This window comes from Molothrus aeneus, chromosome 3, assembly GCF_037042795.1.
Source record: "Molothrus aeneus isolate 106 chromosome 3, BPBGC_Maene_1.0, whole genome shotgun sequence".
In the NCBI taxonomy this organism is placed as follows: domain Eukaryota; kingdom Metazoa; phylum Chordata; class Aves; order Passeriformes; family Icteridae; genus Molothrus; species Molothrus aeneus.
The window spans coordinates 83,766,717-83,783,518 of NC_089648.1; the positions used below are offsets into that span (position 1 = coordinate 83,766,717).

Genomic DNA, 16,802 nt, shown 5'->3' on the forward strand with positions numbered 1-16,802 from the left:
ATCTTCTGACTCTAAAAAGCATCATTTCACACTTCATTAGTAGCTTTCTGAGGCCCTATAGTGCAGTAGCATCTACTCAGAGTCTCTGAGGGGTGAAATTGGAGATTTACTGAGGAGAGTTTGAGGGCTAATTACAAAGCCTTATCAACTAATAATGTAATCAGAGGGCCACTGGCATGGTGATACTCTGCTGCAGTCAGTAAGATCTGGGTTAGATTAGGCTGCAGGGTTAAGAGGGAATGCTGATGAAGGGCAGACAGTCATCTGGCTACCTAGGAAACATCTTTTGTGGGGTCAAAAGAGATCCCCATCTTTTCTTCCTTTGCAGAATAATAGCAAATGCTCTTAAGCAGTGTTAGGCATCTTGTTCTCTGAGAAGTAGCATAGTGTGAAACACAGGGAGTCACTGAGCCCAGATGTCCTATCTCATTTTAGTAAATACCAGCTTTATGTTGTAGGGCTGAAATGTATTACCCTGGATTAGGGATGGAAGGGGAATCCTAAGGCACTACACAAAGTCCAGAGTCTTTTCAGGAATAAAGCAGGATTTTCTCAGAAAAATGCAATTACATGATGGATTGTGGTGAAAATGCAGTAAGATTCAGGTCAATATAACAAGCACAAATAGTGACAACCAAGGGAAAATATGCTTCTGTTTTTTGGTGCCTATTTCTTTCTGCTTCCAACAAATTTGTGAGTTTTACTTTTCTTTGAAAAGGATCAAAAGCTGGTTTTCCCATTTGTTTAGTTTTCAATAAAAACGAAATAGGACTATAAAGGATGTGTACAGAAACACTTATTCAGGCAAGGATTTGAAAATTAAGATTCTTTTGGTTAAAAAAAACAGAAATTTTGTGTGTGTGGGTATGTGTATATATATATATATATATATACACACACAATTCTTTTCCCAATTCTACTCAATTGTTTCTCCAGAAATTCCAGTCTCATTAATATCTAAAACTTGTCTTCAAGTTCAGCATGAAGATCATTTATTTTCTTTAGATCTACTGGTTTTAATGGACTTACATGTATGCTTAAATTAAGCTCATGTTCAGATGCTTTAATGAGTCCTGATAGGCCATAGTCTACATTTATTCTACCACATTAGTCTTTTTGCATGTGTACATGTATATGCAGCAAAAAGCAAAAAGAAAAAGTGAGATAGCTTCCTGAGGAAATTAATGAATATTTCAATTCCACAAATAGATTTAGGAACACATATCCAATATTTGAGTTCTGCTTAGATCCATAGACCCATCTACTGAACTGCTACATGATGCTGTAAATGCCCTTTGAGTTTTTGCCATAGCATTTGCCTGAATTTTGTTGATGCTGACCAGCTTGTTGCTGCTATTATATGGGGACAAGACTTTTAGGATTAGCTATAGATTAGCTATATGTGTAAATCTGTCACCTTTTTGAAAGTTTAGAGTTTAGATTTCTTGTAGCCTACTTTTTTTATTACAGGAACATTTTGAGTGATTTGGAATACAGGCTTGGTTGAGCCTGCATCCTCTCTATCTTTGCAAGGAGTGATCAAACCACCAGACTGTTTAATGATTCTGATGATTTCCTCTCATTCTCTTCTGGTTTATGTTGTACCAAATCCCTAAACACTTACTGACAGTAAGAGTTCACTTCTACCAGTGAGTGATTAGTAGGCATTTCATAAGGGTAGAAACAGCAGTCTCCACGTCTTTCCTAACATATTCCTGTAATAATATTCAATATCTTTCAGGCACACTTTTCAAAAGGTATGGGTCAATGATGAACTATCTAGGCACCTAAACTATTTCATTTGGCCCAAATTCTCATATCTACCACTGATCAAAGAGAAGCTTCAGACTGCAAATATTAGAAAAGGAATTCTTTGCTACAGATGAATTTATGAGATTTATGTGCACTTTTGGTTTTCCAAAGAGCCACACTAAATGTGCTATTTGAAAGGGAGAATCAGAGTTAATGTCACCACTCTGAGTTCTCCAATGGGCTGCATGCAGGCACATCTGGGTGCCTTTGCAGAGCTCCATTGACTCCAGCAGGGCTCCATGGAGATGCAGGGTGACTCGCAGCTGCTACACAATGGCACTGCTGCCTAAGCTATAATCATTAGATTCTGGTCAATGAGTTATTTCATGTATCTAGGAAGACATAGTTAAGATAGGTCCAGATAGAGAAATGAATATCCATTGAAATGCAAATCTCTCAATAAAATAGGTTTTGATAACTGCTGCTACTTTGATAATTCTAATGCACCTCCCTTTTAGGCACCCAAGATGAATTCTTTTACAAATTTTATCTTTTTGTCCCAGAAAGATACTTCTGAATTGCATATACTGATTTGAACAGAAGTGATTGTGCTTTCTTTAATGTTCCCATTCACTCTCACAGTTTTGCACGAATGCAGGCATGATCATGAAAATAAAAAGGTATGATTTTAGAATATGGCAATTCCAAAAATTAATTTGATGGAACATGGATTTTCTTTATATTGGATGCTCCCTGAACAAACCTGATAAACCCATTCAGAGTCAGAAGGTGACCTTCTTGCTACAACTTTTAGAGGCCTCAGAAAACATTAATTCATTTTCAGTGCCTCCTTGACCCAGGGTGCACTGGTGACTGAACATTTGACAGAGAAGAGGTACTCTGGGGAGTGATCACTATATTGAATGTGAGTAGATCAAGGAATGACCTTGGCAAGTGTATTGCTGGCATCACAATCATACTGTTTTATACAGTGGTATAAGGTTTAGGATAAAGTATGTGATGTCAATCACTTATTAGAAAATGCAGACAGTAAAATACAAAAGGAAACCAGTGTGACTGAGAGATCCCTTTCTCAGGAGTTATATAGTCCATTTTTCCCCTGGGGCTGTCTTGGCTGTCAAGTATTTCTGCTCATGAATTAGAATATTTAGGAAGAAGGGGGCTTCTAGCTTCTACTCTGTACTCGGCTGTAGTGGGTTAAACCACATTGGCACTGGTGATGACACATTAATTCCTGTATCCAGTTTTGGGCCCCTCTTTTCAAGAAGGACATTGAGGTGCTGGAACATGTCCAAACAAGGGCAACAAGACTGATGAAGGGTCTGGAACATCAGTCCTGTGAGGAGCTGCTGGGGGAGCTGGTGTTGTTTAGCCTGGAGAAGAGGAGGCTCAGAGGAGACCTTATCACTCTCTACAGCTGCCTGAAAGGAGATTGTATCCAGGCAGGGGTCAGGCTCTTCTTGCAGGCAGCAAGTGACAGGACAAGAGGACACAGTCTTAAGCTGCACAAGGGGAGGTTTACATTGGGCATTAGGAAGAAATTCTTCACAGAAAGGGTGATTGGGCATTGGAATGGGCTGCTGAGGGAGGTGGTGGAGTCCCTGTCCCTGGAGGTGTTTGAGGAAAGACTGGACATGGCACTCGGTTCTGTGATCTAGTTGACAAGGTGGTGTTAAGTCATAGGGTGAACTTGATGATCTCAGAGGCTTTTTCCAACCTACTCGATGCTGTGATTTTGTGATTTTTTTGTGTTGTTTTGACCCTGGACTAGCTATAAGACGTTAAACTGTGCCATTTTGTAATTCTGGCATTTCAAGCTGTCCTAAAAGTAAAACAGTATTGTTACCATACATACCTTTTCACCAAACAACAAAACAATTCATCTGCTGCAAAACATGCAGTGTTTGTGTAAGTCCTGGTGCAGCACTGTGTACTGTAAATCCAGCTCACAGCAATACTCATCATGCAGCAGTGCCAAGAGACTTCAGGAGACATGCCCCAAACCATTCTGGGTGTTCATCAGCATCTGATCTCAGTGGCAACAAAGGATGGGCTGAGTGCTACCCAAAGTGAAAGATTTTGACTGAGTGGTGTGAGGTGCTGTGGCACACACCGCAGTGGGAATGCCTCCAATCCCCCAATGCCATATGTGAAGTCACCCTGCTACTTCAGACACTATAAACTTTCCATGAACTTTCCATAAACTTTCCAAAAGTATATAAAACAATGGAATTCAGAGAAAAAAACCTAAATAATGTTAGCTGTCTCTTATTTATAAAGTATCCTACTCCTTTAACAAATACACCATTAATATAAAAGGAAACAGAAGGCTAAGTATTAGATTGCTGGAGATGAGGAAATAAGTCTTTCTGTTATCATTAGTTAATGCCCTTCCCTTATCATTAGTTAATGTGTTATTGCAGCTATTGGATTAGCTTGCATTAATATTCCTTTCATTAAAACATATTCTAAATAGCTCATGGTTTTCCAAGTCTTCTGTTAGAAAGGCCTAAGTTGGGAAAAGATAAGGAGATGTAGACATCCTTTTCCATCTTCTGAAATCTCTTCATAAACCTTATGTAGTGCTTTTTGATTGCAGTACAAGAAAACTTAAATTTCTTTCTACATTTTTGATATATGTCCTGTTAAGGTTGACTAGAAGATAAGGAAAAGCACAAATTTAAATTGGGGGGTTGGAATCAAAGGACTTTTAAAAAGTCATCCTTTTTAGTTTCTTTGGGTTTGGGGTTTTTTTAGCACATCTTGTTACTTGTGGTAAGGTTAAAGTAACAGATGTTTTCCTGCAATTATTTTCCCCCATTCTGCTCTTAAACTTTACTCTTGATGAAGTGTGGGCAAGAACAGTTAGTTTGCACAAGAAGTCGAGGAGGTTTTGGGTTAGTGGCAGTCTCCTAAGTGAGGGGATGGGATTAGGTGGCCTCAGCAGGTTGAGCAGGACTTTGATGACAAATAGAGGTGTTAGGGGTACTCTTGTAATCTGCAGAGGACAGAAGGATAAGTGGCCCAATGATGACTTCTGGGGGGTGTTTTAGAACATCTTGAACAGGAAACTGTTAGCTAGGACTTAAAGAGGAAACAGTAAAGATTAGGATCTGGGTGGGTCAAGAATGAAAAAGACCTGTCCTTGGGGGTTCTGGCATGAGTTCTGAGCATGGAGGAAGAGGCAGCTTTCAGGTAGGAGCATCAGGACATGTGAGGTTTGGATACAGAAGCCTGAGTTTTTGGAGTTTAGAGAAATTCAAGAAAATGGAGACTGTAAGCAAGACTCTTACAAACTGCTTAAGACTGCTTTTGGACTACCATCTCTTCCCTTATTCTTGATCTATTTTTTTATTTTTTTGCAGCCTAACCTCACTGCCATTCACTCTGTGCCAGGGTAACAGGCTATCCCAGCTATGCTATCAGTTATACTGTCCCAGATAAACATGTCATGCTATAGCTCACTTTATCTGGTTATAATACAGTATTTTTCCTCCCTGAACACACTCAGGCAATCTGCTGAGTGCTGAATGTGCTATTGCAAATTTAGCTACCTTCACTGGGAGTCCTTCACTTTTGGAGCAGAGGTTCTCAACAGCTGTAAGGCCATTACATGGAAGTGCTTTTTTCCCCAAAATTTCTTTAGGCTTTGAGCCTTTCTTTCAGATAAGATATTTCTCATTAAATTTAAGACCTCTGCCTGGCTGCCATGAACTTCTTCGGAAGCCAATGGAAAATGGAAAGTAACCCTTGGGGGCAGAAAAGCTTTTAAAGGACATCTCTTTCTAAAATCTAGTCTATTCAGAAAAGCAAGTGGGAAGAGAGCAGACATACTAATTTAATTTTTCCTGTTAGTCTCACCCTATTCCTCCTTCTCCATAGTGCTGATTTTTAGAGCCACCTCTTTGATGTTACTATGAATACTTTTTTAGTGGTCCTGAAGATGATCTGTTAAAACATCTCATTTGCACATGCTTGCCTTGCCCTTCTGCAGTGATCAGCTGAGATATAAGATCATCTATGCTGCTACAGAACATAAAAGAAAATAATTTTTTTTTCAAAGCAAAATAACTTTGATGCTCTGGAAATGAAGGGCAAGAATTTTATTCCTAAGCTTATAGATGGAGTGGATGTCATTAAAAAGTCAGCATTTACTAAGGCCAGGTGTTGACTGTGTTTTCTAGCACTGTTGACAAGCATGAGATTTCCTTGGGTAACAGATCATTTGAGAGCAACTTCCCCATGTAACTGGTATTTCACTTCCTGGATCATGTTTATAGGAAGGTCATAATTTTCACCATCATTGACATAATTATGCTAGACAATAACTCTGAGATTATATCTTAGAAATAAAAACTAATAATTTCTATTTATCAGGAAAATTTCAAAGTGTTACTCAAATGAGTGTAAAAATGCTTTTATGGGCTTTTATAGCCTTTATATGTAATATTTCTTTTACTTTCCTTCAGTTCCATGAATCAATTAATCTCCTCTGATAAATGAAAAATCATTTAACTATCAGGTAATATCCACACTCATTCATCAAAACTCAGCTGCTTAGAAGTACTATGGAATACTGGGCTTCTTTTCATAAGAAATTATTGCTGTAAAAATTGTTGATGGTATTTAGTGATAGAAATACCTAACAAGGAACCAGAATGTGATTAATTAAATACTAGGTTTTAAATCATTATTTAGAAGGGGATAGTAATTAGAATCAGGTTTCAGTTAATTAATTTTGAGTATTTCATGCAGTAATTCCTAATTTAATTTAATTCCTTCTATCTTTTCTTAATGTAGCCCATGTTTTAATGAAATCGCAAACATATCTTTAACAAACTGTTTATGAACTCAGAATTTAGATTTTGCCACCTGATGCTGGCAAGCAGAACATCCAGGAGGGACTTATTTGTTTTGAAAAAATACTAACATAACAACATCGTGTTTTGAAAAATACTAACATAACAACATCAAAGAGTTTATTGGCAATACCAGACAGATTAAAAGTCTCTCATGAGACCCCATCTGGAGTAATATGTCCAGGTCAGGAGTCCTCAGCACAAGAAAGATGTGGAGCCCTTAGATCAGGTCCACAGGGGGCCAAAAGATGATCAGAGGGCTGGAGCACCTCTCCTGTGAAGGCAGGCTGACAGATCTGGGAATGTTCAGCCAGGAGAAGAGAAGGCTCCTTTGCAACCTTCCAGTACCTAAATGGGCCCTTGTGCCTGGGCAGGTAGTGATAGGACAAGGGGTGACCACTTTTGAACTTAGAGATTTAGGTTAAATCTTAGGAAGAAATTCTTGACTGTGAGGGTGGTGAGGCCGTGGCTCAGGTTGCCCAGAGAAGCTGTGGATGCCCCATCCCTGGATGTGCTCAGGGCCAGGCTGGATGGGGCTCTGAGCAATGTGGTCTAGTGGCAGATGTCCTTGCCCTTGGCAGGGGTTTGGAACTACATGGTCTTCAAGGTCCCTTCCAACATGAGCCATTCTGTGATTCCATGGGTAAGTAAAGCATATATAAAAATCAGAATGACGCAGAGAAGCTGTCAATCATCAGCCTATCTATAGAAGAAAGGCAGTTTAGTTATATCCAGCAACTAAATGTGGATAGTGAGGCTTTACACCACTTCACCTAATCTATTATATTTGTCTTCATACCTATGGGAACAAAAAATGTTCTTGTTTTTATCATCTGGAACCAAATTAGACCCACCAGCAGCCTGTTATCTTAATCATAGAATCACTTTGACTGTAATGACTTAATTAACCTCTGAGCAAACACCTGCAATAATCTCATACATTTTCATTCTGGTTTTAGCAGTTATAGCATAGTTTCCACATAGTTTATCTCTGGCATGAGGTTACAGAAGGAAAGGAGTAGACAGGAAGAAATGAATTGGTTTTTTCTCCAGGGAAATTTCTTGGGATTTTGAAAGAATGTCTCCCTTGAACAAAGATGAAAACAAAATGCATCCTTTTTTTGCTTCACCAGCTCTGTTACTCTTCTTTGGATATGCTCCAGCAAATTTATTAGGAAAAATTTCTTCATTGAAATTATTATCAGGCATTGGAACAGGATGCCCAGGGAAATGGCTGAGTCAACATCCCTGGGGGCATTGAAAGGACATGTAGGTGTGATACTTGGGGACAAGGTTTAGCGGTGGACTTGGCAGCATTCAGTTAGCAGCTGGATTCAATGATCTCAGGGGCCTTTTCCAAAGTAAATGATTCTGTGGATCTAAGGCAGATGCACTGAGGAAGCAGGGCTATGTCTATGTTGACCCTGAGATGGAAGAACACATGGAAATGCCTGAGAACAGACCTCCCAAGTATAAGGGTCTCTAAATCCCATCTGCTCTTGCAGTTGGTGGTGTGAGGGAATACTGGATCATCACACATCAGACATCAAAGGACATGGCCACACAGAGAGATGGATCTCAATACTCTGCTTTTCTAGGCAAAGCCATGATAAATTGTTTGAGATTCCTCCCAGAGTGCTCCTCAGGGATTGCATCCAAACACTCCATGAGGAAGGCTGAGGTCTTCCTAAAGCACCAGCCTGTGGTCATGCTCCATGTTTGATAAATATGGTTTCAGAAAGAAAACTCTGGTTTGTGCTTCATCTTGCAGCAGGAGTTGAACCTGTGGCTTTCTCACTCGCTGAGTGATCTGGTTCTTCCAGAGCGGAAATTTCACCCTTCACAGGGAAATTTCCAGCAGCCCAGGCACATGGCACAGACCAACTCTGCCAGCTCAGCATGAAGTAACTGTATGGCCAATATGAGGCATTCAACTGGCACAAATCTACCTTCCCAGAAACTGTTTTTGTTCAAGCTACCTTTAAGGAATAAATGTAAAAGCTGCCTATTTTCTGTATGAAAACAAATATCATCTGGGACATTAGTTCATTTCTGCACTGATGTGCTGGGGAAAGTTCTAAAATCTGATTTACAAAGGTTCTGAGAACTCTGGTGTACCAGAGTTTAATTTTTTGTATTCAAGGCAAAGTACTGCACTTTCCTCAGTTTTATGTATTTTTCTGGAATGTTATCAATACATTTAAAACAAAACATGGAGACTAGCATACTCTTTGTGTGAAAGCATACTGAAGAGGGCTCACTGTGATGTTATGGTCCCAGTCATGCAAAATGGGAAATGTGTTGTAATAAAACAATTTCTAGAGCTTCATGCAGTTGCTCTGAGCACCTTATTAATTTATTTTTTTAGCTGAACATGGAATATTTTAATCTTTTGTAAAACTATATCAATTCTTTGAAGATAAAAGGGCTCTTGATGCTTAAAACCCTGATGAAAACCAGATTACAAGTAACAGATTTTTATCTACGAAAAAAGATTTTTAGTTACTTTGGCCTGTGCTTTAGCTGTGTTTTTTGTTCCTGTTGACCTAGACCTTGTATTTTAGTAACATTCAACATTAATAGCCAGGAGGATTGATGATGTTTAAATAGAGCAAAGACTTAAAATTTCATACCATCTAGGCAGCAGAGCCACAGACAGATTTTCTGCTTGTGCTAAGACATTTGGCTACAACAGATCTATGATGCTTTATAAAGTAAGATTTGGACCCAGGGGAGTGGGTTTGTGTGTCTCATACAAATTACTGCCTTCAGTGTCCTAATTGATACCATCTGTAGTTTTACACCCTTTCCTTTTTTTCTTCCTTTCTCCTTTGTAGTCAGAGCTACCTTCAAACTGCAAGTGACGTGCCTGGGGGTCACAACCTGGATCCCTCTGCAAACTACAATTCCCCAAAGTTTCGCTCAAGGAATCAGAGCTATATGAGAGCAGTGAGCACGCTCAGTCAGGCCAGCTGTGTTAGTCAGGTGGGAAATTCTTGTTATAATTTTTCTTATAGGTTAACTGCAGATATGAGAGTCTTAACTAGTGGATGGTTTTAGGGTTTTTGCAATTTTTTAATCAATATCAAACTGAGGATGTGAATTGTGGAAGTAATTCAGTTCTGAGGAATGTAACTCAAAATTTCATGAATACTGAATGCTACAGGCAAAGAAACACTATCAAACATTATAGTTTCCATTTATTTTTCATTACAAATATAAATACTGGTGGTTTTATTTTCAGTCCATATTAAATATTTAAATGTTAAGAAGAATCAGACTGAGCATGAGGAGTACACTCCTACAATACTCATCATCTGAAAATACCTGCTCTGATTTCAGTAAATGTGGGTTGCCAGATTAAGATATAGATTGAAAAAATTTATGCTCCAAAGGAGGAGTGTTTCATCCTAAATCAAATCCCTCACTTTTCTTGGGTGAAAGAATAAAAGAGTTTCTTCCAGGACAGTGAACATCTGAGTGGGCTGAGAGCCCCCTGGAAATGCTTGTCAGTCTCCACTGACTGTAGAGAGCTGGGAGGGGCTAACCTGAGTAACGCCCTTCAGTCATATTCCTTAATTTGTGTGAGGTAATTCCAAATTTAATGTTATGTAGCACACATTAGAATTAGAAACAGTCATTTTCCAAACCTTTCACTATTTTTTTCACAAGGAAACTCCCTTGTGAAAACTGTTCCCATGATTCTGATGCCTTGTTTTTTCTTACGCTGTTTATTGCTTTCTTTGTCTTTTTATTGTACTCTGCTTTTGAGAAAATTTTATGTGTATTAAATCCTGCTTTCAAAGCAAATGCTGTAAGCTGCCACCTGACAATGTTCCCACATAGAACTAGTCTAAAATCTTCTGCTTCTTTGACCATGTCTGTGAATAGAGATATTCACTGAGCTGTCCATGATAATTAATTGGTTTCAGTAGTGGTTAAAATTCTTCATTTCAGTGTGCATTACCTGGAAAGTGTCCACAATAGATTTCATTTGCAGGTAGATTGCTCAATTGGCCAGATTAACTAAACCTGCTGGATATAGTTCCTTGCTTTTTCAGTGTTCACTAACCTGTGCAACTTTGTGCTAGCCACAAAATACCTACCTCACAGTCCAGCTGTTTCCAGACCATTAAGAAATGCATTTAATAGCTATTACCCCAAGCAAATGTATTAAAATATCAAGTTCTGGACCTTTGCTCTTTCCTGTTCTTTTTCCATGACACCATCCTCCTCTTGTTCCATCTACATAATAGCAGTTTGTATAATTTGTGAGATTTTTTTATGCTTTTTTGTTGTGAGATCCTTTCTTTTTCACACCTGACAAAGGGTAGACTCAAGAAGAATGCTGAATTCCACGGTATATATTTTTAATTTCAGATTGAAAACTTTTAATGTTCTATTGTCAATAACCTTAGTTTAAAATAAGTGGCTAAGAGTTACTGAGTTTATGGACTGAATTACCATATATTTCCTGATCAACAATATTGCAAACTAGTTCAGAGAAAGATTTTTTTATCTCTTTGAAATTGCATTGATCTACTTAACTTTATTAAAAGCAAATTTTATGAAGAGTAATTTAGTTCTTTTCAGAAGATTTTCAGTAGCTAAAATGTCTTACACAAAATTATCAGTTATTCATAATCATCAGAACATCTCTATAAAATTTCCATTTACTTAACCAAAACCCTAAAACATTTGAAACATTTGATGGGACTCTCTTTCCATAATGAATAAAGCACTAGGAGCACTTAGCAGCTGTATAGGAAAATTAATATCAACCGGATGCGCCATTTAGTGATGCCATAAATTTAACTTGTAAAATTATTCATACTGATTCTGATTTCTAGCACTCACTTTTCAGAAAATAATTATTTTCAGAAAGTCATGCAATTATCTGTTCATGTAAACTTCCTATCTGATTTTGGATAAAAATAATATTTAGTTATTCAGGTACATTTACAGGTAGTTAGGGCTGCCTTCAATGAAGATTTGAAAAACACTGTAGGTAGAATTAAGGCACTAATCTTCAAAACAGCAACATATGGTTTTCTACTGATAGGTTCCCCAAGCCTGGCCACTCTGCCTAAGCCCTGTTTATCATGAAAATTGCCTCTAAAAAAGGCACAGTGTTGGATCATGCCCAGCCTGCAAGGCAGGGCTAGCAGGTAGATGCTGGGTCCTGCCTAAGCACTGCAGGGAGCTGGAGGCTGCTGCTGAAATACCCCAAGGGGATGTTGGAGGGTCCAGCAGGCACAGCTGGGCTGCTCTGCCTGGCAGGGTTCCACAGCACTCCTGCTGGCAGAAGTGTCAGATTTTATATAATGCTGCTGAAGAAAAGGCTCTTCCATGGAAGTGAATGGCTAACCCAGTTAACCAGGAAGTGAGTTTGGCTTGGGTCCCGTCTCAACTATGCCAAAAGATATTGAGTGGAACATCAATGTATGGCATGTGTGATGCATTTAAGAGAGATGTGTAAACAGCTGATCTAAGTTGAACAATGTGAATGTGATCAGAAGGGATTACTACATTTTAACTATTTGCTAAAACAGTTCTTCATCAATGTACAGGTGTCCATTTGAGATGTTGAGGCCGTGATGATCACAAAAAAGCAAGTCAAAAATCAAATGCCTTGTTGTTGTTTATTCAGATGAGTGAAGCAGAGGTTAATGGGCAATTTGAATCGGTGTGTGAATCAGTGTTTAGTGAAGTTGAAGCTCAGGCAATGGATGCCCTTGACCTCCCTGGATGTTTCCGAACAAGAAGCCACAGTTACTTGCGTGCCATTCAGGCAGGCTATTCCCAAGATGATGAATGTATCCCTGCGCTGACATCCTCCAACATCACCTCAACCATCAGGTCAACCACAGGTAAGCAAGTCTCCCCTGACCCTTTCACTGCTCTGCATGTAAAAATGTATCAGCTTGTTTTCTCAAGGGAGGTTTGGCACTAGAAGCATTTTTGCTGTGTAGAAGTAATGTTTGATACCAATATTCTTATGTTTTTAATACTGTACTATTGTGGCTACATCTTGGAATAAGCTCTTTCTGGGAAGAATCCTGAGTGCATAATGTAATGGACCTGGATTTTTGACCTCCATTTCACATACGTGCAGTTATCTACGTGCACATATAAAAATGCAAGTGCAAATGATATAATCTCAATATTGTTAGAAATTTATGTGGTTTATCTATCAAGTAATTGATCTTCTAAATGAGATTAGTTGTGCTAATTTTAATTTAACTTGATAAAGTACCAAAAAAAAAAGAGAAGTAAGATTAAAAATATTTGGTTCAAATACTCAAAGGCAGTTAATGTAAAAGGTAATTACTTACTTTTAGGGAAGGTGTAACCAATTGTACCAGTTCACTGAATTGTAAACATTTTGGCAAGCTTCACACATCTGCTGTTACTCATTATCCCTTAGCATTCATTGTTATAACAGTCATTGTTAAGATCTTTTAACATTCTTCTGGCAACTTTCTTTTTTTTATTAGTTGCTTAGCAAAGACAATAGCTTTACCCATTTTAGAATTTTAGCATATATTGGTAGAGAAAAGATTGCACAGAGAACCATTCAATAATTAAAATGAAATCTATAGGAAGTATGTATTCTTTGTAAACTGATCCAAATTCGCTTCTAGGTTTCCAAATATGTTAATGCCAGTTCCTAATTAAGATATTGTTCTTGCCACATACTATTAAGCTGTAGTGCAGGCTACCCATCTACAAAAGGTAAAAATGAGTTCAAAATGTATCATATAAAAATACTTTTTAAATTATTTACTTGATACATCTGTTGTATAACAGAACAGTGGGAGCTTAGAAAGGAAGCCATGGTTGAATAATATACATTTGCATTCCAGAAGTAGCATAAAATGTTATTTTATCTGAAGCATAGTATTTTAATTGTTATGTAAAACTTTGTGTAAAGCTAGAAATTGTTGGTTACAGTGCCCCCTCTAGGGATGTTTCTGTTCTTTGATTAATAGAGATGCTATCATGATATAAAATGAGATCTTATTGGTACCCCAGAGACTAATTTTCATCTTTATCATATATTATTGTGTGATCATTATGAAGACACCGTCCATGGCAAGAGACACAAACAGATGCTTATTTTGGAATCTGCTCCAAGTACTGAATTGGAATATTTTCAGAATTACCTTGGTTACGAAGTGGGCTGATTTTTACCTAAACTGTCTTGAGTTTATATTCTCCATAAGCCCAAAATTCTCACTGAAAAGAACCTATTTTATTTTCCTCAGAGTGAAAAAGCTGAATAATAAAATATATTTGAGAAAATACAAGATTAGGTAGTAAGTGTGTTTGCATCACAATGTATTCATGCTTATGAGAAAGGTTATGCATTGATTAGTATTCTGCTGGTTAAATACTGTGGTTTTGAAAATTTTATCCTTCATTTCAGTCCTAACTTCTCCCTCACCTCAGAAATGATTCATCAGATAGATTTTCTTGCCCACAATGTAATCCTTCTTATTTTTTGTGGTAAGGTGGTATTGACAATCTGGGGAAAAAAGATGACTTGAGATGTTTTCCTGTTCCAAAATTATTTCAAGTCTTATGGACTGTATACAGTTCTGACTGTGATTCTGTAATTAAAATGTCATCTCTGTGCCACTGAGCAAATTTGTCAACAGTTTCTATCTAAGGTAAATATGCAAATCAGAAATAATTATCTGGTATAAAAGAAGAGTAAGGATTATGAGATTCACTTTTAAGGGAAATTTCAGTTCCCAAGTAAGTTCTTGTTTTTAAAATCCTAGGTGTAATACTTCCATTTTTCTCTTTTCAGTCCTTGTCACTTTGGAGGGAGATACTGCATTTCTTATTCTTACTATAATTTTTACAAAAATCTTACTTCTTCATCCCTTTTTGAAAATTGTAAAAGAAGCCATTGCCTGGAATGTGAAAATGGTGTTGGTGGTGTTGGCAGATATTTGACATTCAAATAAATGTCAGTAAGATCAGACTTTCACATCGGCTTTTTATTTCCAATTCAGTCTTTTATTTCTTAGGAAAATTACATTAAGTTCTTTTTTGCTTCTGATGTAACAAATTCTTTTTGGAAAAGAAACTAAAGGAGTTTTTTAGAAAATTAACAGTCATTCCAATTTAATTATTCCATTCAATTTTAGTTATATAGGTCATGACTGCCCCTTATCATTGTCATAAAGCAATTTATTCATAGCACATAGGCTTAGCTAAAAATTAATTCTTGTAACTAAAAATGTAAACCTAAACTAAAATTCTCTATGAATTCAATTACAAAAGTATAGAATATATATTTACAGCATGCATTTTCCTAAAATATTCCTAGACGCATTTGCAACTTTCAGGAGGTTGCAACTATAATGCATATTATGTGGGACATTATTAATGGACTATGCTAATAGGATTTTCTAATAGATGGAAAAAGAACTACCAGTATCGGCCTCTTAACTGCATATAACTTTACAGAGAAACATTGGTACTAAGGAAAACATAACTTCTGCATGGATCCATGTCGTTTAATTATTTGTGGAACCAGTCTTGTCCACCTCTGAGGGACATTGTCACAAGGCCTAGGGCACTCCCTGTTGCCCCAGGTGTAAATGAATGAGACAAGTGGCAGTGCAAAGGAGACAGCCAGCATTGCTGGCCTATGGTAAGCTAGACCTGGCCTCTGTGTGAGCCCTGCTGAGACTCTTCTTTCATTGAGGTTAGGGCACTTCCAGCCGTCACGTTTCATTTTGTGAGGAGATAATGAACACAGTAAAAGATACTTGATGTTAAAAGCCCTGAATGGCAGCATATGCTTTCCATCTCTGAACCATATCCAGTCACAGCTGTCAGATGCACAGCTGAGAAAATGCAGCTCCAGCTGCTGCTGCCTCCCACCTCGCTCCTCCATCACAGACAACATGTAATTTCCTGAATGGGAAGTCACTGAGTGCAGCAGTCATCCTAAGTGCTACTGACTTACAGCTCTGCTACTCCTGCAAGCAATGTTTCACTTTTCAGGAAGAGTTCATAAAAACTGGGTCACTTCTCAGGTAGTACCAGGCTGGTTCCCTGTTGTTGAAGCCCATCATCCCACTGTCAGCTCAGCAGACACCCAGGGAGTGTGGCACAGGGCTGGGGAAGGCACAGGCTGCTGGAGGTGTTGGGGCTGTGCCACCTCCAGCTGAGCCAGAGCCAGCCCTGGCTGTGGAGTCCTGCTGGGAAATGGAGAGCAGTAGGCTGGGAGCAGTAACACCTTATCCCACCTGCAACACCTGGCTTCCCTTACTGAAAAGTAGTTCAGATACTGTGGTACAGCACTAGACTGTACTATGAAAACACAACCAACAAGGACATCTGGAAGATATTAATCACTCCTTTATTTCCTCTTGGTCTGAGAAGGTCAACTTATTTTTGCTACAAGTTCTGTATGTAGAGAAAGTCCTTCATGTTAATCACTCCTTATGGTATAGATTATTTCAGGATGTTTCCTCACAGTTTTTTTTTTTTGTTTGGTTTTACTGTGAATGCAGAAACATTGAATTGCAATGGTAATGGAGGCAGCAGTTAGGATGGTCTCTTGTGAAGCAGAACATGCTAAAATCCCTTCCCTGAGAGAGAGAAAGCAACTTGGTACTTGCACTTCTGGCCAACTTGAACACCAATTTATCATCTCTTCAGATTTGGAGAAACACGTATGTTCTCCTGATGACATTATATACATTGTATAAAATGTATAAAACACTTTCATCTTTATTGAGAGAAACATTTCCTCTGGATTCCTCTGGACCACTTCTCAGGATATTTACTAATCAGGTGGAATAGCTTCTCGGTGTATACTGCTTTTATATTCAAATTGAAGCAGCTAGCCAGAAATACTAAATATGTGACTCAATCAGATGCATGAGATCCTTCTCCAGCAACAAGCACAGACTATGTGGACTCTGTTCTTTGGTTTTCAGTCTGATGAATAAAAGAGAGGATAATTTTCAGTTTCTTGAAACTACTCCACATGTTCCTCTAACCCAGGTTTTTTGGCTATAACAGTATTTTTTTACTGGATTATTGATAAATGAATGGATTAATGATAAAAAAATCCACCTATATATGGACTTCAGCACAATGGGGATTTGGTCAGGGTACATAAAGGCATCCTGGATTTCTCTC

The 16,802-nt window shown here is 38.1% G+C and overlaps 1 protein-coding gene across 4 annotated transcripts in view; it reads left to right on the forward strand.

Moving 5' to 3' along the window:
• DLGAP2 (DLG associated protein 2) overlaps window positions 1-16,802 on the forward strand; it is a 453,649-nt gene that overhangs the window by 389,585 nt on the left and 47,262 nt on the right. For all 4 annotated transcript variants that reach the window (XM_066547283.1, XM_066547286.1, XM_066547285.1 and 1 more), the window contains 2 exons: window positions 9,470-9,617; window positions 12,283-12,502. In XM_066547283.1, coding sequence (XP_066403380.1) covers window positions 9,470-9,617; window positions 12,283-12,502 — 368 coding nt within the window. The remainder of the gene's footprint in view (window positions 1-9,469; window positions 9,618-12,282; window positions 12,503-16,802) is intronic.